Source organism: Scleropages formosus, chromosome 20 (genome assembly GCF_900964775.1).
Source record: "Scleropages formosus chromosome 20, fSclFor1.1, whole genome shotgun sequence".
In the NCBI taxonomy this organism is placed as follows: Eukaryota; Metazoa; Chordata; class Actinopteri; order Osteoglossiformes; family Osteoglossidae; genus Scleropages; species Scleropages formosus.
In genome coordinates, this window is record NC_041825.1 from 20,044,414 (window position 1) to 20,072,036 (window position 27,623).

At 41.6% G+C, this 27,623-nt stretch overlaps 2 protein-coding genes across 4 annotated transcripts; both read left to right on the top strand.

The window, feature by feature from the left end:
* The first annotated feature begins 321 nt into the window (after positions 1 to 321).
* On the top strand, positions 322 to 4,594 carry rnf135 (ring finger protein 135). 2 transcript variants are annotated; one of them, XM_029247027.1, is made up of 5 exons: positions 322 to 864; positions 2,220 to 2,346; positions 2,449 to 2,508; positions 3,039 to 3,134; positions 3,997 to 4,594. In XM_029247027.1, the coding sequence occupies exons 1-5, from the start codon at positions 529 to 531 to the stop codon at positions 4,515 to 4,517; spliced, it is 1,140 nt and encodes a 379-aa protein (XP_029102860.1). In that variant the 5' UTR covers positions 322 to 528; the 3' UTR covers positions 4,518 to 4,594. The 2 variants fall into 2 exon arrangements, with proteins under 2 accessions (XP_029102860.1, XP_029102861.1); XM_029247028.1 differs by having other exon boundaries at positions 2,464 to 2,508.
* A 722-nt stretch (positions 4,595 to 5,316) lies between these two features.
* Positions 5,317 to 26,806, top strand: rhot1b (ras homolog family member T1). 2 transcript variants are annotated; one of them, XM_018762003.2, is made up of 20 exons: positions 5,317 to 5,713; positions 9,143 to 9,201; positions 9,539 to 9,620; positions 9,744 to 9,787; positions 10,165 to 10,218; positions 10,409 to 10,461; positions 11,749 to 11,857; positions 12,980 to 13,081; positions 13,394 to 13,492; positions 13,695 to 13,803; positions 14,251 to 14,371; positions 14,965 to 15,049; positions 15,558 to 15,703; positions 16,436 to 16,536; positions 17,351 to 17,481; positions 18,450 to 18,533; positions 18,785 to 18,907; positions 19,378 to 19,580; positions 22,193 to 22,315; positions 25,564 to 26,806. In XM_018762003.2, exons 1-20 carry the CDS (start codon positions 5,677 to 5,679, stop codon positions 25,679 to 25,681), a joined length of 1,983 nt encoding a protein of 660 aa, XP_018617519.1. In that variant the 5' UTR covers positions 5,317 to 5,676; the 3' UTR covers positions 25,682 to 26,806. The 2 variants fall into 2 exon arrangements, with proteins under 2 accessions (XP_018617519.1, XP_018617520.1); XM_018762004.2 differs by lacking the exon at positions 22,193 to 22,315.
* Positions 26,807 to 27,623: the final 817 nt, after the last annotated feature.

Below are 27,623 nucleotides of genomic sequence, written 5' to 3' on the forward strand. Positions count from 1 at the left end.
CCATTGTGGAGAGTTTATTCCCTCCAGCTGAGGCTCTGCTAAGAGAACTCTGAGTTCAGTTTCTGCAGAAAGGGAAGTAGGGTATCCCCTGGTCATGGGCCTTCCACCACCACTGCCCTCAACACAATGTGCCGCTTGGAAACTGACGGATGAATGGATGAATACCAAAAGAAATGCAAAAAAAAATAAACTTTTCTTAAAATAAAGGATTGTTTCGTATTTTTAATTCGTGTCATTTCTTTAAAGTTTTGACTGTAGGCTGTTTTCTCGTTCTTTTCCATTCGCCTTTTTTTTTTTCTTGCATCTCTGCTCACAGCCGGACGGATCGCGAACACGTCCTCGACCCGCGCTAAACGCCGTCGCTTCACATTCGCGCCACTTCTCGCGATTTTCGGGCCCGGCGAATATCAGAGTCGCGCCGCGGACTTGGCGTCAATCCAGCAAATGGCGAGTTGTACTTTTTCCTTTTTAACTTTCATTTTCACTCCGCGCAGGTCCGCGTAGTTGCGTGGCTGGAGGGGAGCCGCCATGGCAGCGCTGCGCAGAGATGCCGCTCTCGAAGCCTTAGCGCAACATCTCAAGTGCTCCATCTGCTACGAGATCTTTCTGGATCCCGTCACGTCGTCGTGCGGCAAACACAACTACTGCAAAGGGTGTCTGAGCACTTTCTGCGAGGGGAACGGCAGCAGGAGGAACTGCCCGCAGTGCATGGAGGGCCGCCGGCAGGACTACACGCCTCAGAAAAATGTCACACTGTGTGAAATAGTGGAGGTTCTCGGCAGAGACACGTGGGAGGAGCTTCTGGCCCAGAGCGAGCAGAACCGCGACAATCATCACGTGCGTCTCATCCGAGACTCGGACGGGGTGCGTTACCCGTGTTTGCGCTATGCCAGCGGCGCGCGCAAGGTAGTCTACGGTCTGCGTGGTACCGTGCGCGCGCCATGTATGGTATGGTATGGTATGGTATGTATGCATGCATTAGATCTTGAGCTACTGCTCTTGATCTTGATCTACTGCTGCTGCTGCTGCCTTTGGTCCAAAGGTTCCAGTTTCGAATCCCACCTCCAGCTACATTGCCCTTGGCTTGGTCAGGTACTATCCCACCTCTTTAATGGGTAAATAATTCTGAGTATCTTGACTTTGTTAGTTGCTTTGGAGAAATGCATCAGCTAAATGTATATATCCAGTGAATGAACTGAAATAAATCTTGCGGTGGTACAGTAGGTTCAGGCAGTGTCTGCACTGTGAGCCCTGCTTGGGGTGCTTTACAACAGACTGGGTCCCATCCTGGGTGTTTCTGCTCAGCTTTGCACCCCAGGCTCACTGCAACCCTGCTTGGGACAAGCACACACACTTGCTGAACTGCTTATCCTATACGGGGTCACAGGGAACCGGAGCATAACCCGGCAACATAGGGTGAAGGGCTGGAGGGGGAGGGGACACACCCAGGACGGGACACCGATCCATCGCAAGGCACCCCAAGCGGGACTTGAACCCCAGACCCCTTTGAGAGCAGGACCCGGTCCAACCCACTGCACCACCACAGCCTCTTGGGACAAGTAGTGTCCTTGGATGGAAATCTAGTGTTACATTGTACCGCTTGGTGTTGTATTTTATGATGTACTTCCGTATAGTTCATGTACTGAATTTTCCACTCTCACCCTGGATAAATGATGTATAACTTACAACGTCACTGTCAGCCCAAAATGTATCAATAGCCTTTTCTGCTAATAAAAATGGGAGGTAAGGAGTGGTTGGTAAATATTTTAAATAATACAAACCACGCTTTCACATGACACAGAATAAATCACTCCTTTTTTGGTTTATGCTACTCTAATATAAGGAGTATAATTAATTTCTGAATATCTGTGCATAAGGTGAATTCCTGCCTTGCCTTTAAAGCAAGAAGAAAATCTCATTGAAAACCAAGTCCAGAATATCAGAACTTTACCCATCTTTTTTAATCTCTCTTAATGTTTGTATCCCCTCTCTGCTGAACTATATTTGAATTTTATGGATCAAGTTCCCCTTTATTTGGACAAAGCCATGAAATAACGTACAGGTAGTCTGCAAGAAGCAATTTTCTTGCATTTATAACTAAAAGGTAAGAGGGTGTATGAGTATTTGTGACAAACAGGAAGTCATGTTATTCAAGATTAAGTTTATTTTTGTCATAGTGGATCCTACAGAGGTGACAGTTGCAGCTGTCTCTTTCCTAGCTGGACAGCCAGACACGGAAATTCCTCACGGGACAAGTGACGGAGGATGCCGGACTGTACAAGGAAGAGGCAAATACATCACAATGCGACACCACAGCATTATCAGCGGTCAGAGAGCTGTCAAAAGGTACCGGTACCTTTCTTTGTTCTTTCTTGATGGTATGGTATGGTATGGTTATATAACTGGCTATATCTATAACTACCTTTAATAATGGTCTATTTCATATAGTCCCAAATCATACAGGTGTTGCTGCATCAGAACCTCACGAGGAGTGTGGAAGTAGCTCTGGTAATTATTATTATTATTATTATTATTATTATTTGGGGATTGTTTCTTAGTTGACACTTTCATCTAAAGTGACTTACAGTATCTGAACTGGAGCCATTCAGGGTATATATCTTGCTTAGGGGTAATATATCAGTACGAGGGAATGGACTTGAACCAGCAACCTTCATATTACTAGTTAATGTATTGTAATGTAATGTGTTGTACATGATATAGTAGGCAATCTTTTGAGAGTTCAACTGTTAACATCATTTGTCCAATCATTTATTAGGAATTATGTAGATGATTACATATTAGGTGTTTTACCTCTAAGGTCATTGCAGAGAATCCTATTAGAAAGAGGTCTGCAAAGAAGCTGATCTTTCCTTTGTATTCCTTTGTATAAAAGTTCGAGTTACTCCACCGACCTGAATGCAGAGGATGAGACGCTTCCTAAGATCGATGCATTATTTCGTCAAAAACAAATACATTTGAGCATGTTTGTAAATCTGCACAAGTGATTGTAACGATCAAGTGTGTACTAAATGTTGTAGAAAACTCGGAACTGGCGTTCAACGGAGCGCAGAGTGTGACTGAAATGCTGGAGGCTGGTGCACAACAGGCGGAATCGTCAGACAGCCAGACTGAAAGTAAGTGTTGTTATAGACAAACGTACTGTGGGATCTGTGTCATCGGTCCACGAAGGCATGTGCCAGCAATTCCAGCCTTTGTGAGCCTGTTTTCCATATTTCGGAAACAAATTTAAATATGAAACTTTTTACATGTCAGATATCAGGCTGCATGTTTCACTGTCTAATTTTGTAAACATTTTACGTACGGTTTCAGTAATAACTTGCCTAATTTCCATTTATGCAAATCAGATTTGCATAAATCTGAAAATTTCTGCCAAACAGAAATGGAAGTGTTGTAGGTTTTGAATCAGCGGCCACCAGGTTCCAAATTCATTTCTTTAATCAAAACAGCAACTTCTGCTCTACTTTATTTCTAAATAGTCATTAAATAAACATCAACAATCTTTACCAGTCCACTGAGATTATTTGAAAACTGCAGATGCACCGTGAAGTGCAAATATGAATATTTTGGAATGCTTTAATGTTTTAAAATGTGCTTTGAATTTCTAAGTTTGAAAATTAATTTTCAGCAATCGCTTGTCTGGTGGAAGGTCATAGTGGTTTGGAGGCGATCCCAGAAGCACAGGCCAATACACACGCGCTTAGGGCGATTTAGATTCCCCAGTTTGCTTAAAACATGTCTTTAGACTGGGGAAAAAAAAAAAGCTACAGCGCTGGAAAGAAACCCGCACAAACCTCCGCAAAGACTGAGTCTCGTTTGAACTCGCATCCGAACCCACGGTCCGGTAGCTGTGAAGGCACCACCACACCCCCTCGCGCCATCGTGCCGGACGTGTTCGAAAATACTTTAACCGTATTGTCCGTTTATTGACCATATTATCCATTGCCGGCTTTTCTTTTCTCTCGTTTCGTCCTGCAGCTTTTGCCAGGCTGAACTTCAGCCCTGAGCTCAGGCACAGTAGCCTGGCTATCTCGCAGGACGGCCGCAGGGTGGAGGTGCAGAAACCGAGGGGGTTGTCCCGATCCCGGCAGGAACGCTTCGAAACGAGCCAGGTGATGGCAGACCCCGAGTTTGCATGCGGTGCGCACTACTGGGATGTGGACGTGACTCGCGCCGATGGCTGGGCCATCGGCGTGGCCTACAGCAGCCTGGGTTCCGGAGATCTCCTGGGTCGGACTTGCACCTCCTGGTGCCTGGAGTGGAGCAACAAGAGACTGTGCTACTGGCACGATAGCGAGCGGAAACTCCTAGGAGGTGACCGTCCCGGTAAAGTGCGAGTTGTGCTTGATATGAGTCAGGGCTCACTGTTGTTTTACAGCCTGCGTGAAAAAAAGACTTTGCTGCACAGTGCGCTGGTCAACTTCACTGCACCCGTGAGGTCTGCATTCTGGCTCTATGGACTAGGGAACAGAAACTCTCTGTCCTTCACTGGACCATAGTTGATGACTTACTGGAAGAAGATCTGTTGTAATGACTGCATTTATTTCTTTATATTTTACACACACACACACACACACACACACACACACACACACACACACACACACACACAGAGTCTGAAGCTGTTTGTCTCAAGTGGGGTCGTGGGGAGCCAGAGCCTAACCTGGCAACACAGGGCGAAGGGCTGGAGGGGGAGGGGACACACCCAGGACGGGACGCCAGTCCGTCGCAAGGCACCCCAAGCGGTACTCGAACCCCAGGCCCACCGGAGAATAGGACCCAGTCCAACCCACTGCACCACTGTGCCCCCTCCCCCCCCCCTTATATGTATTTGCAAATACTTTATATTATTGTATTTAATGTAACAGTAGTGTAGTTGCTGTAAAAAGGTTAGATTTGTATTTTTAGCTTCAGAAGCTAAAAAAAAATGTAATGGTATGTGTCTTTTTTCTTTGTATTCACTTATTCCTTTTGTACTACTGTGTAATAAAATAGCCTGTTTCATGATGCATTGCTGTAAGAGTTGCATTTCTTTGGAATTGCTCTTCGTGTTTATAAGATATTGTTTATTGGGCCAGAGACATAGTATGTAGGTCTTAAAGCCGCACAGAATTTGCATGCAATCTGTCATTTGCAGAAACGTTACGTTAAGTTTTAGCAACAACAACGTACAACAAAGACCGGGGCGCTACTCCGTTCTCTTTTCGCGTGTGAAAAAAAAAAAAAAGCCCTCACTTCAAATGTCCCTTTGCACGACCCGTAAACAGTGGGTCAGAACGCGGAAGTGTGAACCGGAAGCCGGATGCGCCACAGGATGTCACTCAGTGACATAATGCAGGGAACGTGTAACAGGCTACAGGCAAATGAACTCCTAATGGCCTTCAGTGTGGTGAATCGCAGCTAATCGAAAAACGGTCTGGTCCGCACGGTTCCGTTTCCTCGTAAAGCGGTGGTTGAACTGGACTGGCCCCGGGGCCCGGCCTCCGCCGGCGGAGGAAGTGACCTGCCCCGGACGTCTCTCTCCTCTTTTTCCCCGGCGCTGGGCTAAGCTGGCTAAGCCCATGATGGCATAGTCTCCATGACATTGGACGCACGCGCTCGCTCTTGTTCCCTCACAGCCGAATAAGAAAGGCTTGAAAAGTAAAGTGTGTGGAAGCCATGAGGAAGGACGTGAGGATTCTGCTGGTGGGGGAACGTAAGTGGGACGCACGGGGTCGGTATGAATCATGAGGGCAGTCAGACTCTTGAGTGTCAGTCTGTTAAGTTGTCAGCAGAAAAGACGTGCAAGTGAAGTGCCAGTGGGCGGCTGGGAACCGAGCGAGCGGAGACAGAGAGTCACAGACGTCGAGCCGGCCGGCGGCGGCGCTCCGATGTCACGACACACCACCGGTCTGCTTTCGATTCGTCACGTGTTTAACTCTGGGATTCTGGTGTCTGACACAGGTCAGGTGTAGTGTGTCACACTGATCATGTAACAGCCCGGGGTAGAGAGAGCCCAGAGCCAGGCGTGTTCGTAGTGTGTGTTCGGACCGGAGGGGTCACTCCTTCACTTCAGTCTCACAAGATCATGATCATGTTCAGATGCTCGTGACCTTGGCCTTGGCTTTGATGCTTTCTTTTCATGTCACATGATCATGTGTCACTTAAGTTAAGGGAGCAGAGTGTCTGCCTGGTGAGTTGTGTTGCCGGCGTTTTACTTATTTCACTACACTGACTGACTGACACACTCAGAGAATGTGCAAAAAAAAAAAAAAAACACGGTACTATGAATCATATCTAGGCAGAATGTAGTAAATATCCTGGTTAGCTGCTCACAGCTAAGACTTAGTTACAGGGTGGAGTACTGGGAAAGAGTGATGTTTCGTATCTGTAGTTTCATTTTGCGCTGTCGTCGTAATAACTATGTAGGTATCGGGGAATCAAAAATATTAGGAATAATACTAAATGTGACACAGCTCTTGGTGGAACTCTAGATGGGTACACACACACACACTGTCCGAAACCATTTGTCCCGAGTGGGGTCGCGGTGAGCCGGAGCCTAACCCGGTAACTGAGGGCGCAAGGCTGGAGGGGGAGGGGACACACCCAGGACGGGACGCCAGTCCATCGCAAGGCACCCCAAGTGCACACACACACACACACACACACACACGCACATTTTCAGAACCGCTTGTCCCATACGGGGTCACGGGGAACCGGAGCCTACCCGGCAACACAGGGCGTAAGGCCGGAGGGGGAGGAGACATACCCAGGACGGGACGCCAGTCCATCGCAAGGCACCCCAAGCGGGACTCGAACCCCGGACCCACCGGAGAGCAGGATCCGGTCAACCCCGCTCCACCATCGCACCCACCCTTTGTTATGACTGTGATATTCAAATTTGCATCCTCTTGAGACTCGGCAAAGAGAGGCTGTTGGAAATATTTCTCGGAAGTTTTGTAAGCCTCACCCCAAACATAGTATTTAAAAGCATGGTATGTTATAAGGTGCTTTAAGACTCTTTAGCATGTAGAGTTTGGGAGGTACCCTAAAAAAATTGTCCTCTAGAGCGGATAAAAAGAAAGGCTACATTTCAGGGGGATCTACAGTCTTCTCCCGCCTCAAGAAAATAATGTATTTCCAAGAAACATTTTGTAAGGTGAATTCTCATAAGTTATCGACTTAATGATAATTTCGAATAATGAAACTCTTTGTGTTCTGAGCCTCAACATTGACTCCAATTTATGATAAAATATCACCAAATCCCATTGAAATTACTTTAATAGTTGACATTAATTATGAAAGGACAACTTGCTTTGATACTCTACTCTATCTCCCTGCCTGTGACCCTTCAGCTCTTTTGCAGCTGTTATGTACCATACACTTAACAAACGCTCACAAAAAAAAAAACCATACATACATGTGATACTCAGTGTTTATGTGTTGATATGACTTTTAATGAAAAGCAAACAAAGACAAAAGAAATCGATGAAAAGAATGCAGCTGAACTCACAGATGAAGCTGACATGGTGTTTCACAACACCTGGACCGTACAGTTAATTATGGGTTTGATCCCCGCTCAGTCTGTGTGTCGTTTGCATGTGGTCCCCTTCTATATATGGATGCTCTACTACAGTCAGGTGAATTGGAGGCTGTAAATGTTCTGTTGCATGTGTGTATTTAGAGTGTGTTACGTTGCTCTGCTGCTTAGATGGGTGATATATTGTATGTAATTTCAGCAAATTGTATCTAATATTACCCCTTGTTCAAGTCACCTTAAATAGAGGTGTTGCTTAAATACTGGTCGATCATGATTGTAAGTAAAGCGAAAGAGAAAAGCGTCTGCTAAATAAATAAATGTAAATATTTCTTGCTGCTCGGCTGCCAGGATGCATGCAAAATCCAAATTTGTTTCTTGTAAATATTATGATATGCATCGTAAGTTGAAGTAGGAGTTTTAAAGGAAACTTCTTGTGATGTCAAACTCTTGAAAATCGAATGGGTGTATTTCGGGGATGACTGCACAGACTGAGACTCTACATGAAACGAATGATATCTAGCGTCACAACCCTGCAGCCAAGGTCATTGAACGTGATGCGAGTTGTGTTTCCTGTTTCTGATTTTGATTTTCACACGTATAATGTATGGTTAAATAAAAACTCATGTGTAAGTGAATTTTTCCAGGTCTGTGAAAAATGCCAATGATTTCAATCTGTCATCTTTCTTATAAATAAGTGTTCGGATGTGACCTTTTGCTCCCGGGTCTGGATAGCGCATCCTACTGGTTTTGGGATCACTCGCAATTTTCCATGATGTCTCTCTGAATTCAGGACAGTTTTTAATCTTTTGCATTTCAGTGCCAGGGCTTACTGGCGTGCATATTTTTTTACTGAAATAATGTGGATTGGACTTGAGCTGTTTCAACATCAGGTGTTCCGCATGTGCCCAATGCCTGTTTTAGTTGCGCTCAATTTGGAAACCTCACCTTTGGCTTTCATCACCTCTCTTCCTCAAGGGTCAAGAGCTGTGGTTGCTGTGGTGACTTTTTTGTTTTTTTTAGTCATAGTGTTTCACTTGTGCTTCGTCGTTACGCTACGTGTGTTGAATTTAGTTTTAACCCTACATGTCAGCCATAATGTATGTCTTCATTGTTTTCAAAAGTCTACAAGAACAACGGAAAATTTTCAAAAAGCAGTTTGGTTTTTGTAAAGTACAGTTTTAATTCATAGTGAAATACTTGCAAGAGATGTAGACTTTCCTGAATACTGTTGGAGATAGATTAGGGAAGATTTTTTGAGTGGCTCACACACACCAAGGCTTGCTGCAGCTGTTCTGTTGTGGAGCTCCTCGTTTGTCAGTATGTCAAAGTGTTTCATTGGTTATACGGTCTATACCACCAAGTGACAAACAGGGCGGCTGATGCCATGTTTCATTTCTTGAAGTGGTGGAAAGTGGTCATGCTGCAATATACCTGATCATGGTGCTTAATTTCACCGTTGAAATATTCTGCTCTATAAATGCATAAAAATAGTATGTCTGTACAGATGAAAGCACTGGCTAGGCAATACAACAATAAAATAACGGTAATAGATTTTTCTTGAGTGTAGTACTCTTAGATTGAGTCAGACTCTTCCTGTTTCAACAGCTAAAGTTGGAAAGACATCTTTAATTATGACTCTTGTCAGCGAGGAGTTCCCAGATGAGGTATGTAGATTTTTAAGACCTTACCATTTCATTCCAAGAGGGAATTATAATTCTCCCCGTTTTTATCAGAATGTCTTTTTCGCATAAATGTATATTTCTGGTTTCAGTTAAATTCATACCTCATTTTTCCCAAATATTTTCAGAAAGTGGTTTTATGAGGAAAAATTGAGGCAGATTTAAACGGCAGAAGGGTAAAGTTAGGTCTTAGGGGTAACTAATCCCGCTTTCTTAGTTTTTACATCTGGTTAAATTTGAATTTGTTTTTGTTTTGTTGTAGATTTGTCTCTGGTGTTTGGTTATATGGCCTAATGCAACCTATCCGCTTTATGCTGAACAGGTGCCCCTTCGTGCTGAAGAGATTACCATTCCTGCAGACGTCACACCGGAAAGGGTCCCTACTCACATAGTAGATTATTCAGGTAATCATTTTTTCCCATTCAGGTGCAAAGTCAACATAGTATCCAGACGGATTTAATCATACGAGATGTCAGTTAAGGCAATGGTGTGTAAAAAATAACAGCTTATTTTGTTACACTTCACAGAAGCAGAACAATCGGATGAACAGTTGTTTCAGGAAATATCGAAGGTGACGCTACTCTTGACGACCTTTTCTGGTTTCAGAGATAATTTATTCTTTGGTAGAATTTTTGGGACATCAGAATAAATTATAAATTCAACATTGCATATTTAGGGTAAATGGTGAGAAAACACAGAACACTCATATTAAGTCATGTTAAATGATAACTTGTACTTTTAAATAAAAATGCTTTTCCATATAATAGATGTACCTGAGAATGTGAAGCATCCAGGTATCCTCCAGTACAAGCCTGGTGATTAATTTTGTCTGAATTTTGTACTGCAAGTACCAAAATGAATAAGTGATGCACAGGAGCTCTAAAGATAACAACAAAATCAGGTGGTTGTATTTGTTATATTAACGGTAGTCTTTTTTCCCCTTTACAGGCCAATGTAATATGCATAGTGTATTCTGTTAACAACAAGAAGTCCATAGATAAGGCAAGTTCATTCCTTTCCTTTGGTCAAAGCCCAAACCTCCCTACTGTTTTAACAGTGTTGAATGTCAGACTTGTATAACGGACTGATTTTGTCTCTTATTATTAAAAGAAAAATCTAAAAATAGACCAACATTTACAGCTTTATTCTCATTTCTGCAGCCTATGATTGGGTACTCTTTGCTTTCTCCTAGGTGACAAGCCACTGGATTCCACTCATAAATGACAGAACAGACAAGGACAGCAGGTCTGTGGTGCTGTTTTTGTTACTTGGATGCCAAGTCAAAGTTCAGCTATGTTGGATTGGTTTGACCTTTAATAGATAGACAGTAGGTTTGTAACAGGAGGGCTGCAGTGCAATGCAATGTTTACTTCATGACTACGGTCATGGAGCTTCCGCTTGACAGCTTAGCAGTGTCAGTTTGAATTTAAATACAGGCATTCCTCGATTCACAAAATTAAATGGTTCCTGAAAACAGCATGCATATCGAAATAATTGGATACTGAAAATGTAATTTCCAGTACAGTATTTTTAAATGGGGGGGAAAAACTGTAATGCATTCCCTGCCCATCCAAAAAAAAAATCACTATAACACTGTAAAAAGTCATATAACTGCCAGCCCATGATTTCAGCACAATATAAAACACATTTGCATTTTCATTTATTTAGCGGATACTTTTCTTCAAAGAGACATACATCTTAGAAAACAATACAAAAGTGCATTACAACTGTTAACTTTGCTTCCAGACAGTTCTTCGCAAGATGAGCAATAAACCAAGTAGGGATCCACTGAGTACATTGCATTTATTCTGATCAACTTGATAAAACTATGATTCTGCTCAAATGTACATACATATCCAAAATAAAGTTTTCCCCCTAATTGCTCTGATGTCTATCAATTCAGTCATTCAGTTAAACTCCACTTTCTTAAAGCAGCACACTCATATTGCTAACATACCAACAGATGGAGAGATCTGCATACACATAGACCAACTACAGTACATTACTGCACTTTCGCGTCATTCGTGTGATGCTCAAATTTTTTTTAATTACTTTGGGTAAATGTCACATACTTTTTTTGGTTGCGTAAATTGAAAATGGGTATCAAAAGCCAATAGCTGTTATACCAATATTTTTATTAAGAGAGTTTGTAAATTGAGGGATACCTGTATATGGCTTGTCAACACTTTATTTCAGATGTGTTTTTTTGCATGTATATGTTGCATGTCAGCATTCTTTGCTGGAGCTGCCATTTAAAATCCGGTTATGTGCTGAAGGAAAGATGAGAAGTATGAAAGGAATGCTGTGATTGATGACTTGTTGCTATGGGCTGGGAAGAGCGCAAGGAAAATCCAGTCCCTTTCACAGTGGCAGCACCTCCCACATATATGTATATGTGACAATGAAAAGAAACCAAGAATCTGGTTGTTTTGAGATTTTTTTGCTGAATAAAATAAACAATTAAACAGGGTGCTTTTGAAATGGCTGGCAGCTCAGAAAATTTTACCCAGTAGGTTATGTGTTGGGCTACAGGGTGCCCCTGATCCTCGTAGGAAACAAATCAGACCTGGTGGAGCACAGCAGCATGGAAACCATCCTGCCCATCATGAACCAGTACTCAGAGATTGAGACCTGTGTAGAGGTGAGATACTGTGTGTTGAGTTGCAGCTGAGTTATTGATGGGTTTGCCATGATACTGAGATGTGTGAGAATGCAAAAACTGCCAGTGTGTTTTGGTGTGTAATTGAGAGAGGTTGAATTAATCATTGAATACCGTCACATTATGTGAAACACCCTTTGGTGCTTGCAGTTTTTCCATTTCAGTTTCGTAAGTGTGAGTGTGGGAAGTGTTAGTTTAGCAGGCAAACTAATCATATTTCCTCTCCCTGATCTTGATGCTTGGGCAGTGTTCATTGTTGGAAGGAGTAAAGTTGTTTGGATGGAGTTTCTGCAGCATATGTTTTTCTTTAGTGTGCGTTATAAAGACTTGCTGCCAGATTTTTGATTGGCTACTAAATCACCTGATACTCCTTCTGTATGCTGCTTTCCCCATTGATTCTTAATTTTAAATGTGTCTAACTTTGTCCCTCTCTTAAATCGAAGTGCTTTTGTTGCTGTGATCCTTGGTAATGAGATTAAATAACTGGAGGTTGTGCTCATCAGACTGCTAAATCTAATCCATGAGACGGATTTCGTCTGTTAAATGTCTTGCACCCATGTGACACAAGTTTAGCAAAGTCACACCAGGATAGAGGTTGTTTTAGACAGCCTTTCTGATAACAATTGAAATATGTTAACTTTCCACTCAAGAGGTCTGCAGGATTTAAATCTGAGATGCTGGCACTCTGGGGAACCTGAGGACAGAGAGCAGGAATATGCTTTGGGGTGGTGGGTGGATGATTAGAATAAGGAACAGGGTCTTGCTTCATTATTACCTAGTTTAAAATATTTAATCAAGTTTATCATGGCAGCAAATCAGAAAAACTAGATAGCCATCAGCATACAGTTAACAAAACATTTTGGCTTCAAGTTCTACATCAAATAAAAGGACAACAGATTCATTGTTCACTAGAGAACATACCCCTTGCTTCAGTACAGTGTTCATGTGGAAGATATTTGAATAAGGAGATTACCAAATTGGCAGCAAAGTGGCACAGGTCACCTTATGTCACATATTGACTTCACTACTGTTCATGGCAAGTGTTTCGTTCATCTGTTTCTGCTCTTCCACATCACGTTGGTGTACGCTTGTTTCTGTCTGTAGTGTTCTGCTAAAAACCTGAAGAACATCTCTGAGCTCTTCTACTATGCCCAGAAAGCTGTTCTGCACCCCACAGGCCCCCTGTATTGTCCAGAGGAGAAAGAGGTGCGAGCTGCGTCACCACATTACAGCCATCTGTAATTGTCATATTGTAATTTACTCTCATGTCTCCTGATGAGATAATGGATCAATATCTCTTTCACAAATTTTTTGATGAATTTATTCAAATACATTCAGTGGTTTCTGGGCAGCTTATCTCTGCTTAAAGCTCTAAAATGTACTGGAGCAGTTTGGCAGTCAGTGAAATGGTTCAAAATGTGTTGAGATTTCACTCTTTTGAAACGATCTTGTTTGAATGAAGCCTTTTTGTGAATAAGAATCTTAAGTCCTTTAACTGAATGTATTGTTTATTTGCAGATTAAACCTGCTTGTGCAAAGGCCCTAACACGCATCTTTAAAGTATCTGACCTGGATAATGACGGCATTCTGAATGACAATGAGCTCAACTTCTTCCAGGTATCAGGCGTTTCTTGATGGTATTTGTCCATTTGCTATTTTGCGTCTCCTTGCTGCTGTTAACATCTATAACCAACCCTGATGATACTTTTGGTCTATAATTTAGTTTAATTACATATGAAGTATAATCATGATTTAATCATTATTTAAAGTGCCTAGAGATATGTGACCATGATGGCATTTATTTATTTATTTATTTCAGAGGACATGTTTCAACACACCCCTTGCACCTCAGGCCCTGGAGGATGTGAAGAATGTAGTCAGGAAGAACATGACAGATGGAGTGCGTGACAATGGCCTCACACTGAAAGGTGAAACAAAACCAACAGGCTCATGCCTTTTTTATTCCCTCTCTTACAGGAAATAACTGATGTTTAGAATTTAGTTCATTTATTCCTAAGTGAAGTTGATGGTCATAGATCGTTTCTGATTGGTTAGGAGGACTCTGTGATCGTATGGTGAAACTTAAATGCCATTGAAGAGTGTTGAGTATATTTGGGCAACCTGGGCATTTTTCTGAAATGAATAGAAGAATGAAAACAAAGCAACATAATTTTTGCTGCAGAAGAATTGGAAAGACACACTGTGACTGATTCGCCGATCAAACATATTATCCAAATGCCTCATGGGTGGGGAAAAAAACTAGTTTCCATCAAGAGTACTTAAACTTTCGACTACTGTTAATGTGTTGATGTACCCTTAGGGAACACACTGTCAGTTGGCTGTGTCTGATTAGCATCTTACTCTGGCTTACTTAGGCTTCCTGTTCCTGCACACACTATTCATCCAGAGAGGCAGACATGAGACCACTTGGACGGTGCTTCGGCGATTCGGCTACGACGATGACCTGGAGCTCACCCAGGAATACCTGTTTCCCCCGTAAGCCTCACGTAGCTTGTTTCCTGATACACCTTGATTATGTGCCATGACAAAAAGCGGTATACAGCAAGGACAGATCAGTTTCATTCATTCATATGATGCTTATTTCCAAAGCAAGTTATGACGTTTGTATACTAAGATACTTACATTTATTTACCCCATTTATATAAATGGGTCATTTTTACTGCAGCAATTTAGCACGAATATCTTTCTCAAGGTTACAACAGCAGGGATTTAAACCCGTACCCAAGTACAAGCTGTAACCATTGTACCTGCTGGCATTTGTACTGCTTGCTTTATGCAAGTGTGGTTAAATTTGCACATCTTTAATTCTGTTTGCAGGTTTTTGCAAATGATATTACAACACTGTTAATAGTGAAACTTTCCCTACATGTTTAGTGTTACTACTAACTGTTATTCCTAGCTTGTGATGTGCGAAATATTGGAATTGGCAGAAGAGCAATCTGATGTAGGTAGTTACCTTGGACTCAAGTCTTTCAAGAGGTTTAGGAAGAGCTGTGTCCTAATCTTGTTCTCATAATCTGTTAATCCCCAACGTGTTTAGTCTAACGGCAGTGTTTGTCTTGTGTCAGGTTAAAAATACCTCCTGACTGTACCACTGAGCTCAACCACAATGCTTACCTCTTCCTCCAGAGTGTCTTTGACAAACACGACAAGGTGATGGTCTGCATTTCTCTCCATACACATGCAAAGCTCCCATTTCAAAGATGGTTGAGGAGAACATGTTGGTAAAAGATAAATTTAATTCTGTGGATCATTTTGTTGCATTGATACAGTTTTATGCTGTAGGCAGTTGATATTTTATGGGCATAAAACAGTAGAATATTTTTGGGCTGTTGATCTTTTATAGGCATAAAAGAGTAGGATATTATTTAACGCCTACTGTTATGTTTAGACTTATCCTAATTCTTTTGAATCACTCCCTTTCATACCTCCAGTGTTTAGACACAAATACTCTTTCATTTTCCTGTCTCAGGTTATAGACTATGCATAATTTGTTCACCCTGCAGGTTTATTGCATACTCACATTTTAGCATTACCACAAACCATGAAGTAGATTATGTCAGTCCAGGGCTTTGCAGTCATTGATTGGATGTTTCCTAGTTCCTGGGGTGATACCAGTAAATTGAATGGCTGTGAATAACTGGTCTGTTATACATTTCAGGACAGAGACTGTGCCCTGTCACCAGATGAGCTGAAGGATCTGTTTAGAGTCTTTCCCTACATGCCCTGGGGCCCTGATGTCAACAGCACTGTGTGCACCAGCGACCAGGGTTGGATCACCTACCAGGGCTATCTCTCTCAGTGGACGTGAGTACTGCCATGGAACCTAGTGAGAATCATGCTTTCTGTTACATGGTGCCGTTTCTTAGTTTGGAGCCAAACATTGTACTGGTTTAGATGGTTTTGGCCTTGGTCTCGACAGACTACTGTGTATGCTGGTTTTGGTCCTCCAGGATTCTTATGTAATTTTCCATGATTTAATTGATTAATGGAATTCCATGTTCCAAACGACCCTGAAACTGATGCATTATACATTTTCAATAGCTTTGGCTAATCTGTGAAAACATATAGATGGACATTGGATGTATAAAAATGTTTAATTTCTTAGGTTTTTTCTGCAATTTAAGCAAAGTTTAATAAATTAATGTTGGAATAGGCAGTTGTGTAGTACTTAATTGGTTTAATTCATAAGAGCTCTATCATATCACTCACTTAAAAGAAGAAAATTAGCATTGCCAGTGTTTTTCTGTTACAGCTATTGCGTGACAAAGTGGGTTTAAAAACAGTTATGCGTGGTTTCTCAGTTAATGCATTCAGTTTAGCATCGTTTTAATTTTGCTGTGCATATCAACAGCTGAATCAAGTGTAATTCATTAATGGGACATAAACCAGCATAAATGGGGGGACGAGGGTCATCAGACCCAGAGCATTACTTATGTAAGAGTATTTATAATTAAGTGGTACTTTATTAATGGTGCATCTCCAAAACATTAAGTATTTGAGCTGTACAGCTAACTGGTTTCTTCTCTTTGGCGTCAGGCTAACAACGTACCTGGATGTGCAACGCTGCCTGGAGTACCTGGGGTACCTGGGCTACTCCATCATTTGTGAGCAGGAGTCCCAGGCTGCTGCCATCACTGGTAGGTCACAGACTGTGGAGACCACATTGTCACGGTAGCTGGTGGTGTGGTGGACCGCCATCTGTCTGTTTCTGCTTTAGTCTGACAGTTAGTCACATGTCAATGCTTAGATGTGTTTTCTAGCACACTAACATAGTTATTATTATTCATCAGCTACCACGGTGGTTCTGCACCCAGCAGTGCTTACACAAAATGATATGACGGGTATAAATAGACTGGACACTGGCATTACAATAATAAGCAGAGAAAGAAAACTCTTTTACACGTTTATTTATGAAGAATAGCCAATAGACTGCCATGCATGAAGCATGGAAATTGGACTTCCTTGCATTTAGATTTTTTAATTTAGCTAAACTTTTCTCAAAAGCCACGTAAAACTTAAAAGAAACAGAAGTCCATTTTACAACAGATGAAGACCTTTAGGATTGTTGAAGTAGAGTTTTTGACCAGTGCCACAATTTTTAAGGCACGCATTACTCCGGTGCCTGTTCATACAACTGAAAGTCACATAGGAGGTGCAAAGATGATCATGACAGATACATAAACTTGTATCATAAAGTAACTATTAGTGGATCAGGAGAGAAGTGGGTGGGTCTGAGAGAGATGTTTTGAGACTGAATCCTAGAAAGGATTCTGCAGTTGTGAGGGAGAGGGAGAAGAAAAATGAATAACTTGATTTATTGGTAAATGAAATGTTACATACTATAACTGAAACCTTTCCTGGTCTGCAGCTATGATTTTAGTATCTGGTTGTCCTGCGTTTGGCTTCTGGTTTGCTGACTTGAAGTTGTTCCCCACCCTTACACACTCGCAGTGACACGTGACAAGAAGATTGACTTGCAGAAGAAGCAGACACAGCGTAATGTGTTTTGCTGCAATGTGTTTGGTGCCAGTGGTAGTGGGAAGAGTGGCTTCCTCCAGGCTTTCCTGGGCAGGAATCTTGTGGTGAGTCACCTCCATCTCCTGTGGTTTACATTTACGTTTATCCATTTAGCAGGCGATTTTCTCCAAAGCGACATACATCAGTTTGAATTAAAAGAATTTCACCAGGTGTGTGTTATCCACCGCTGATGTGCATGCAAATTTCTCGAAGGACATACTGTATGTGAACACTTGCAAAGATGTACGAACACGTTGATGTTAATGCACCTGTGTGTTTCAGTCTTGAGTGCTCTGTGGGGTTGGGCTGTGTCCTCTCCTGCACATCTCTGTTCCGTCTTCTAATACAGCCTGAATCTTACTTATAACAAGCACCGTCCAAGGTCCTTCAGCATCAGACCAATGCATCTATGTTAATGAAAATTACCTCAAACAGAGATGCCTTGTATTCCACAACTTTCTACATGGAGTTTCACAATAATGTATGTAAGAATGAATGCAAAAGACATAATATAATCTAGACTATATAATAGATAAATAAGAGTAAATAATAATGCACAATCCAACAGTGATTACTTAGATTTAGTGAAAACTTAGATTTAGATGATTAAAACATAAAATAGGAAATATATCACTATTACACTACTAATATCAAGGATATGTTCTTTGTCCAAATTACATAATTACATTTACATTTATTCATTTATCTGACAGTTTTCTCATAAAGCGACTTACAATGTTAAGCTACTTACAGTTATTTACTCATTTATACAGCTGGGTAATTTTACCAGAGCAATTTAGGGTAAGTGCCTTCCTCAAGGGTACTACAGCTGTAGGTGAGACTCAAACCTGTGACCTTTGGATCCAAAGGCAGCAGCTGTAACCAGTACACTACTAATTATCCCCAGTAATTATCACTCGGTATTCAAAAATATACACATATTCGTAAGTGTCAGATTTCATTTGGTGATTTTATATTCTTGGCTTTTTCATAAAACTGACCTCTCTTTGAAAAGATTTCCTTTCCATTGCAGCGTCAGAAGACTATAAGAGAAGACCACAGATCCTATTATGCCATCAGCACCACCTATGTTTATGGACAAGAAAAATATTTGCTGGTGAGTTAGAGCTTACTTCCTTTAAATATGGTCTGTTATCTGTAGTACTAGTATCACCATCATATCATCATCTTGGAACTGATTTCTTTGGTCTGAGTGGAAGGTTTGTCGTTATATTTCTGATGGTTTTTATGGGAACATGATTTACTGTATATACCATCATTTGTTGAAGTTTGAACTTCTAGATGAACTTCTAGAACCCCCTTGATTGATACTTGACCGAATTGTCTCCTCCCTTTCTCATGACTCAGCTTCATGAAGTTTTCCCCGACTCCGAGTTCCTCTCGGATGCTGATCTCTGCTGCGATGTTGTCTGCCTGGTCTATGACATTAGCAATCCCAGCTCCTTTGAGTTCTGTGCAGACATTTTTAAGGTACCTTTTCGGCTCCGTTTCTTGCAAGCGGATGTTGGCCGAAAGTTAGTTCATTTGATATTGTTTGTTGTTAATGATTTTATAAACTATAAATCTGTTGCTGAATATCTACTTCAGTTAAATTTCATGTCAGTAAACTGCATGTGTTCCATTTGGCTACAATATGAGTAATTTGTTAAATGTATTTTTTTGATGACGCTGCAGTATTTTCAGTCGTTCCATGGTCAAAGCAGGCATAACGTAATATGAATTGGTTTCATTTGAACAATTACCAGGAGGTACCCTGGTGCTGTACCCTTTAGTTCATACTTAACATGAACAACAAAGGTCTGCTTGTAGACACATGAAATAAATCAAGTGAAATAACTATAAGACATTTAATGTTAATATGATGTAGAAAAACTTTGGCATTGAAAATTGTTGAGTTGATTGGGTTTTTCTTCAGTAATCCTTATTTTGTGGGCTTGCAGAGGTACTTCATGGACAGCAAGACGCCGTGCATGGTCATTGCTGCCAAGTCGGACCTGCACGAGGTCAAGCAGCACTACAGCCAATCACCACTTGAGTTCTGCAAGAGGCACAAGATACCACCTCCGCAGTCCTTTACGTGCAATACGGCTGATGCCCCCAACAAAGACATCTACACCAAGCTCACCACCATGGCTATGTACCCGTGAGTGCTGGGTGCCCACCCATCACTTTCCTTCCGATCTGTCCTTTGATGCTCCCCATATCCCATCTCCCTCTCCTGCATGGCTCTGCCGAATTCTCAACCTGCCTGGTTCTCTGGCACAGGATTTCTTTACATTCTGCCTGTTGTGTTTACTCATCTGTTACATTTTTTTTCCAATTTTGCATTGGTGTATGCTGTGAGCCTTTATTTGGCTTTGGCTGCATGTCTTCTTGTATAATGACCTTCCTGCTGAGCTCTAGTGGTGGGCAGTTTCACTGGAGGTCAGGGTGCTTGGAGCCTTGATGACATAATGGGGAAAAATTAAACTACTCACAAAGTACTACTAGAAAGGTAGAGACACAGGGTGCTCTTTCAGCAGAGGATAGCAAGTAGTGAAATGGTAATAGCTGCTGCCTTTGGACTCAGAGTTTGCAGGTTTTAATCCCACTCCTGCTTTCGTACCTAAGTCAAGCGCTTACCATAAATTGCTTTAGTACAAATGACCTAGCTCTATAAATGGGTAAATAATTGTAGGTAGCTTAATGTTCTAAGTCATTTTAAAGGCATGAACTAAATGAACAAAGGTAAATTGGAAGCCAGTTTAAAGAATATACAGGTATTTGGCTAAAATGGCATCAACGAACAATCACAAAGGTAGTTGACAGGACCACAACAGGCCCAAAATTTCACCTACACAGTATGTCCACATATCTGGATGTTAGGAGTGCCTTGGATCAGTTCCAGACATATGTTACTGCTCCTTACAATAGTTTTTGATTGATGTACGACACACACTTTAATTGGCAGGATCTATTTCCCGTTTTATTTGTCGCGCTCCTTCACTAAGGAAGTTTATGCAAGACCTCTGTGTACTTAGTGAAAGTCACTGATAGATTAAATGTCAGCAGGGGTTTCCCTTGGTAAACATCATTATTATTAGTCGATGTATTTTTTTTTAATCTGTGATTGAGCAGTACACAAATACTGTTCTGCTGGGCAGCATTACGGTTGATATAATAACTTGGATTTAGACCACAAATTATGCATTATGTTTTCTGCAACAGTGTAGTACTGCCCAAGAGACAACAGCTGGGATTTCTGCCATGTTTTGGAACTGCGTTATCACTTGCATGTTATTTCAGGTTAGAAAAACAGACATTGCTAATTTGGTGTGTTCAGATTGCAAAGGAATTCAGTTGTTTTGATAAGAAAGTCCTAAATGTGCTGCTGTTTTTGCTCTTCCTATCATACCGACTCCTGTTCTTTCTGGTTGCACAGCTGCTTATCAGAAATGCCAAGTTAATATAAATAAAATCTGCTATTGTTTATTTGCTTAACAAAGCCGTATTTACCAATATGAAAAATACTCGGTAGATGGTGTAGTGCATATTAGACCCCTGTCCCTCGGCACCACTAGCCTGCTTCCACTGGGAGATAACTTATTCCTGGAGTTCCAGTGCACATCTTTCATGCACCTCTTAGCAAAATGTGCTGCTGGCGTTGCATCCAATACTAAGCCAATTTGGGAATATTGCTGATCTCATTGATCACTGGAGTACAGTATAGTGGAAGTGCTGCTGTTTTCCCTGCTTTGTGCCACCAAGTAATCTTTCTCTTAGTAAGTGTTCTCATTAGGTTATGACTGATATTATGCTGAGCAATTGTGTAAATGGATATTAACTGCTTTGAGGGCACACTGCCCATGTGCATGGCTTTCTTTACTTCAACCATGTACATAAAACAAAGATTAAAGAAGAGAAAATCATTTTAATTTCTGTTCAATAATATGATTTGCTTTAAACAAGAGATTGAGTTTTATTACCAGCATTTTGCTGTGCTTTGTTTGCATTTTGAATTCTGCTTTTCTGCTTCCTGCAATTCATGATGTAAGTATGTGGAATTTCTGCCCCCTTTCCTCCTATATAACATGGGAATGTTTAAGCTCTGAAGTAATTGACTAAATAATATTTATTTTATATATCTTTAAAAGCAGCTTCTTAAAGTGCTTAACAATAAAGAAGAATGATATTGCAACTGTAAAGCTAAGAAACTTACAGCATTTAAAGAATTACAACAATAAAAGAAAAAATAAATGATATGAGGGAAGGGGGATAAAAAATAAGGAGCAAGAAAATGTTTGCTATAAATGTGATTTTGAAACTTGTGTAAAATGCTTTTGCTTTGGATTGGCAAGTAGGGTTTTTTTTTTTTTTTTAAAATTGTCAATGTTAAGGGAAATTCTACAGAATAGAAAAAAATAAATGTTGCTGTACCATTTACCTTTTAAGTATCCTTGTAAACATGGTAGAAGTGAAGGAGTGGAGTATGTTACATCAGTCAGTGTGACAGCCAGCAGCAGTACAGTCACCTGTAGGTGTCTGTACAGGTAATGCTTTGGCTTTTACTGGATGTAACAGTGCTCGAGTTCTGCTGTTCCACTTTTACGCCCCTTCCCCCTCTCCAAACGCCTCCTTACCTGTTCCTGCGTTGTCAGTCACCGAGGGGGATACGTTAGGGTGGCTGTTTGTATATTGGGTGCTGCTGGGCTCTAATCGTTCTGATTATGGTGTGCGGTTCTCACCTGCTCTTCCTCTGTGTGTGTGTCTCCGCAGCCACGCCCGGTTACGCTGCATGTGTACCTGCAACAGGTGCACCTTTTGCATCTGTCAGAACCTCCTCAACTCAGAGTTTCTGCAGTCTGTAAAGACCAAACTCTACACTGCCGTTCTCAACAGGTCCTTTCTCCCGTCCTGCTGCGGCCCCCTCCCTCACAAGCCTTCCTCTTGCTCATTGATTCCATCAGTTTTCCCTTGTTCTTCTTTCCACTGCATATCCACTGCCTGCAGCTGATAGGTTCCACAAATGCTGCCAGAGTTAGTTCTGATTTTCTGTTAATGGGTAATGATGTTAATGCTGTCACATTTACTGACTTGTCTTAGATACTCTTGTGTGAATGTCACATCTCTAGAAAGATTTGGGCTGGAATGTGATCGTGTCATGCTGCAGTTAATGTCTGCCTTGACAGCAATAGTGTGTGACCGTGAGCTGTCCCAGTCTCTCGGCTCTTTCCCAACGTGACCTCACAGTAAGCTTCTTGTGTCTACACACCAGTCCCAGGAGCCTGCTCCTGATGTCAACGTTCACCTCTCTTCAACACTCCAGCTTGCTTTAAACTTCTGCATTTAAGGACTTAATGGGGGGTAATTTGAGGATGTCCCACATGTAACATCCTAATAGGTCAGTTCTGCTGAAACCTCTGGGGTGTTATGAGGCCACTAGTTAAGATATGACCCCCATGTTACATACTAGCCATCTTATCCAGGATTTTTTGCTGCATGCTTATATGCCTTGCAGCTTGTACATTTTGAAAATGAGTAGTTAGGTGGTGGATATACAGTGTGAAGATTGGTACTAACACATGCTCCTTTTTATTGAGCTGGGAGCAAAACCTGACATTGTTGCCCAAGTGAGCATTCACAGTTTTCATGTCTCCATCCAGCTGACCTAAGCTTGTTTTGAAAACGTCACAGAAGTTTTCTATGTTTCATGTGTATAGAGGAGGGTGGCACAGCAGGTAGCACTGGTGCCTCACAGCTACTGGGCTCTACATTCAGATGTGAGTTTGAATCCAGCTCAGACTGTGGAGTTTACATGTTAACCCCGTGTTTGCGTGGGTTTCCTCACACAGTTCAGACACATGTTTCAGGTGAATTGGTGACTCTAAAGTGGCCTTTGTGTGAATGCATGTGTGTGATTGGCCTGAGATGAACTGACATTCCATCCAAGGTGTACCATCCCTCATGCCCTATGCTTCTGGGATAGGCTTTGCACCACCAAAACCCTGCACTAAAAAGCACTTACTGACAATGAATGGATAGATGTGTACACAACTACTGTAAAGTGCAGTGAATACTGAAATAATACTTGTCCTGTTGTGTGTTGAGAAAAGAAGTGGGTGAGGGGGGAAATATGTACAAAGGATGTCATGGAAATTTCTGTGATGTTGCCACAGTGATTGTTCTGACATGTTGAATGTTGATGTTCAAACCAGCTGTATTTACTGCTCAGGCATTTCTTACAGTGAGAGAATGAAGAACTGACTTTCATCACTTCAGCAGCATCCAAGTCTCTAACATTGGAGTGCGGGTGGTTTTTTTTTAATTTTTTAATTTTTTTTTTTTTTTTTTTTTTAAAAAGAAAAAAGTTTTAACATATCCACCCAACTTAGTCAAGTAAAATGAACAAGTTTTCAGATATTTTAAATAGTACTTTTGGTTTTGAGTTGACTTTGTGTTTTCGCAGTCCACTTGGTTTGAACGATGTTTGTTTTTGACTAACCATAATATGTGTCAGTGCTTCTATAGAAAGGAAGCTACACTTACTGTATATCATTTACGTTCTCATGATATCATTTTTGTTCCATACTATTTTCTGTTGTCCTCACTGCTGGGTGTTCAGTTTCATGTGGTTGTCTAACCCTTTTTCTTTTCCTGCATGTCCATTAGTTTGTTGCCTATTGCTGTGTTGCATGTCTCATAAATGGCATGGTCTTTCCACACTATATTCCCCTTCCCGTCTCTGTTTTCTCCATGAGGCTGCTCTCTGACCTCTTCAGACTCCCAACACAGGGGTTCTCCCTGCATAGTTCTGCCTTGAGTTGACAGGGCTTAGCCTGATGTCCATCTTTTCTCTTGTATCACACAGAAGTGGGTGATCAGTGTGCATACTTTGGTGTCCTGCAGCTGTCGTCGGCGATTTCTGTCCTTTGTAGGTCCATACCATTCCCATGTGTCCTTTCTCATCCTCTTGGGTGAGGATAAAAGAGCTCTGCGGTCACTGATGTGGTTAATGATCTTGTGAAGAAAGTGCTATGAGTAGGGTTATTGCTTCAGTGGAGATCAGTGCCTTGCAGCAAAATTCAAAGTGAAAATATTTGCAGAGGATTTGGTCTGTCTTTCATTAAATGTTTATTTTTGTGTATGTATTTTATAAATTAAAAATGAAAGGTGGCAACTCGTTATGACATCATTGCTTCTCAGGTTAAGACACCTTTATGCATAATAATCCAAAAACTGTAACTGAAGCTACAGCTAGAGGGCACCATAGTGCGGTCAGGCTGTTCAGTGCTACTGGGGTTGCTATGTAAGAGGATAGCTGCTTGGGGTGCAGTGGTGTTTCTCTGCATCTGGTGTACGGTTGAAATTGACAGGCAGGATTCTTTCCTTTCGGCTGACATGGAGAGCAACTTTTTGCCAAGATCATGACATTATATATGTGCAGGAGTCCTTAGGCATGGAGCCATCTGCTGACCTGTCCATGTCTGAATGAAGACAAGCTGTAGAATTAGCCAGTAGTTTCTTGCTTGTTTCGCCTCCTTTTTTCTGTGCATTGATACAGGGTGCATCATGATGGTGTTTACCAGGGTGTGGGAAGTAGCATTTGCAGGTCATTTGAGAGATGCCTTCGTGCAGATCCTGATTCTTTTTCGTGCCCTGCTGGCTAGCGTAGCGCTGAAGTCTCCCCTGGCTAATTGTGCTGTGTGGCATTCATGTCACTGTGGCTGCTTTCATGACCCCACTGCCCTGCCCCCCTCTCTGCTCATATCGCTCTCTGCATTCATGCATGCTGTCTGCTGCTCATGCATCACCTAGCTCTAAAACAGGCTTTTTGTTCTCTTCCTTTGTCTCTCTTATCTGCCTCTTGTTCCCGTGTTTCTCTTTCAGAAGTTTAATTTGTTTCCCTTCTTTCTCTCTATTATTTTGTGTTCAGAGCCCCTACCATGCGGGCAGTGAAATGGGTGTGGCTTGTCGAGTGTGGGTGTGCAGAGATGCTCTGGATGGCACCTCACAAGGCTATAGTTTGAAATTCAGCTTTGACCGACTGAATCAAACTGTTGCCCTGTGCCTGTGCAGCTGGATTTTGTCCCCTGCCTGGGTACAACACGACTAACTATTTTCTTCTTCTCTTCCTCCTCTTGGGACAGGCATGTGACCCAGGCAGACCTGAAGAGCTCCAACTTCTGGCTGAGGGCGAGCGTGGGGGCCACTGTGTTTGCAGTGCTGGGGTTCGCCATGTACAGAGCACTCCTCAAACAGCGGTGATCTGCTGGAGGGAGCATGAGACCCTCTCTGACCAGCCTGCATCCCCACTCCAGAACCAAACCCCTCTTCCTGCCCTTATCCTGAAAAAGAAATGAGATTTTATATTAAAACAGAAAATCTGAGATGAATGCAGCAGCTCGGTCTGCAGCCATGGGTGTTATCTCAGCTCGTTTAAGTCCTTTAATTTTACGGAACGGGACCTGCCTCTGAGTGCAGATGATTTTTGTCATAATGTTACGCTTTAAGTCTGACATTTTACCTTAGCTTCTAATGCATGGTTTTACAGCAGAGTAGGAGCTTGAGAAAGTTATGGATGGAGAAAATAGACTTGAGGTAAAACAAAAAGAAAAACTTTAAAACTGAGACTGTATACCTTGTAAATAGTGTAAATACCTAGAGCATACTTGCAAAGGTCCTTGCGTAATTAACTTACAAACTTAAAACCATAGCCAGAGTGTAGTGGCAATTCATAAGCTATAATGGGAGAAAAACTCATCAAAAACATATTTTGTTGTTTGTGCACGTAATGTTAATTTATTACCCTTTTCCCATAATTATTCAGTGTTGCATGAAATGAAAACAGCTCAAGGGATTTTTTTGTTTTTCCATTATTATTATTATTATTATTATTATTCACCTACTACTTGCAGTAGTGAAGACAGTGTTTCATAGTCTGCAGTCTGGCTGCATAGGATCTTTGTCTTCCACTAGACTGTGTTCCTGTTCGTTCACAAGGAACCCATTTCCTTCAAGCAAGCTGTGGTTGTTCCCCCTATACCACGGTGCGTTCCCACCTGTTCTCTAACTCTGGGTGCTGTCTGTCTTCTCTTTTGTCGAACTGTACTAATGCACAGCTATTACATTTTATCAGCATGGATACTTCACAATTTTTAATTGTTTTCTCCCATTTAATGGTTGCAGTTATTCCTGTTTTAGCATTAAAAACCAACGACATGCCTCTCAGTAACACCTGCAACATGCCTCTCAATAAAAACGGTTAAATCACTGAATTCACGGGTACATTCAGCAACCCTGACAGTTTCGTCCACCTTTTCCAGCCTTTACAATAAACAACTGTGCTGTAACTCTGCCTAATGTGTAGTACTTGGAGACCTTTATTAAAGCATTTACACACCTCTACAGCTCCTTGCTGTTGTAGAAACAAAAGTGGTAGCAGTGAGTGAAAGTGGTCTGTGTCTGCTCTGAACTGCTTTGGGGAGATTCCTCATAATCTAACAGCTGTAGCATTGGTGACTCTTGATCTGTGGAGTTGACTCTTACATGTTATGCCTTGGAATAGGATGAAGTCTTACTGATAATGGATGAATTATGATTGTAGGAATTCTGTTAAATACCTAGTGAATGCTGCAAACAAGTATGTAAGTGGGATTGTCTCAGGGAAGCTATAGCTGTAAAACAGTGGATATTGTGTCCTGTGTATTGACAGTAATGTTCTTCCATGTAGTCCCAACAATTACACAAGCTGAAGTTGTGTTGTGTGCTGTTGGGTTGTATAGCGAGTTTTGCGTATTGAGATTTTATTGTTGTGGAATCATTAATTCAGGAGTTTATAATTCACATTTACTGTGGGGATACATCTCTTGCTTTTTAAACAGTTTCACATGTTTTTATTAAATGAGCCTTGATTTTTGCAGCCCGTTGACTTAACTGTAGGTATAAATACCAAGGCCATCTGGATTCTGAGGCTCCGGCAACTTTTGGTTCACAGCAGTGAAATAGCGGTTTTGTTTCTTGCTCTTCAGTGAAGTGGAAAAGCATTCAGATTAGCATGTTCATGGAAAAGCTGGTTTAAGGGCTACAATAGAAAGAGACGAGAAGCTCCTCCAACAATAACCCTCTGCTGAAGCAGCCTTGTAGGTGGATGGCGTGCAGAGAGAGTGGTTCCGAATGCACACAAGGGCCTCTTGTGTCCTAAGCACCC